Source organism: Octopus bimaculoides, chromosome 3, assembly GCF_001194135.2.
Source record: "Octopus bimaculoides isolate UCB-OBI-ISO-001 chromosome 3, ASM119413v2, whole genome shotgun sequence".
NCBI lineage: Eukaryota > Metazoa > Mollusca > Cephalopoda > Octopoda > Octopodidae > Octopus > Octopus bimaculoides.
In genome coordinates this window covers 46,064,846-46,065,579 of record NC_068983.1, presented here as the reverse complement: position 1 = coordinate 46,065,579, position 734 = coordinate 46,064,846, and the positions used below count along the sequence as shown (strand labels likewise).

General features: G+C 32.7%; 1 protein-coding gene across 1 annotated transcript in view; it reads right to left on the bottom strand.

Annotated features, from left to right (window-relative positions):
* Positions 1-734, bottom strand: part of LOC128247369 (zonadhesin-like) — a 60,192-nt gene that overhangs the window by 57,083 nt on the left and 2,375 nt on the right. The window contains exon 2 of the mRNA XM_052966739.1: positions 500-530. Coding sequence (XP_052822699.1) covers positions 500-530 — 31 coding nt within the window. The remainder of the gene's footprint in view (positions 1-499; positions 531-734) is intronic.

The following is a 734-nucleotide window of genomic DNA, read 5'->3' as shown; positions in this document are numbered from 1 at the left end:
AAGTTGTAAGATACTGCACGAGTGGAAATATATATGAAAGAAGGTTTGAAAATGCAATTTTAAAGATGATTATTCACTTGACCGGTTTCACTTTTTTAGAAAAAGATTGTCAAAAGTAAAATGTAAAGCTTTGTATAAGCTTTGTTGTGTTAAGTACTGGTTGTCACAAAAGTATTAAAATACATATATACATTCTTTGATAATAATAAGAAAATGTTAAAAACAGTTTACAAGACAGTATCCAACAAAAAGTATTAGGGTTTCAATAAAAATCATGTTTGTTTGGTAGTATATATATACACAGAAGGAGATATATTTAAGAATTTACAAAAAATTGGAGAGGAACTGACCTGTCTTTTTAACATGTTTTCTCTCTTGTGTGTAACCCAATGTGCTACGCAGTGGGACTGAACCCGAAACCATGTCGTTGGAAAGCAAGCATCTTACCACTAGTTGTGACTGAGGTTGTAGGATAACAAGTGTCAGTATATATACTTACCATATGAACTTGTGGCTGACTTAGCAAAATGCTAATGTGAAAATTATAAAATTTAGCATTGTGTTAAATCAGTTGGGATTTGGCCTAGCCTTCCGGCGACGGAGTAGTGACAACAGATGTGTTTGTAATTTTCGAACGAAACTATATTGTAGTAATCTCGCTCACTGTGGGGAAGTTATCTCCCCAGTCAGTAGTATATATATACATACATACATACATACATACATACATACAT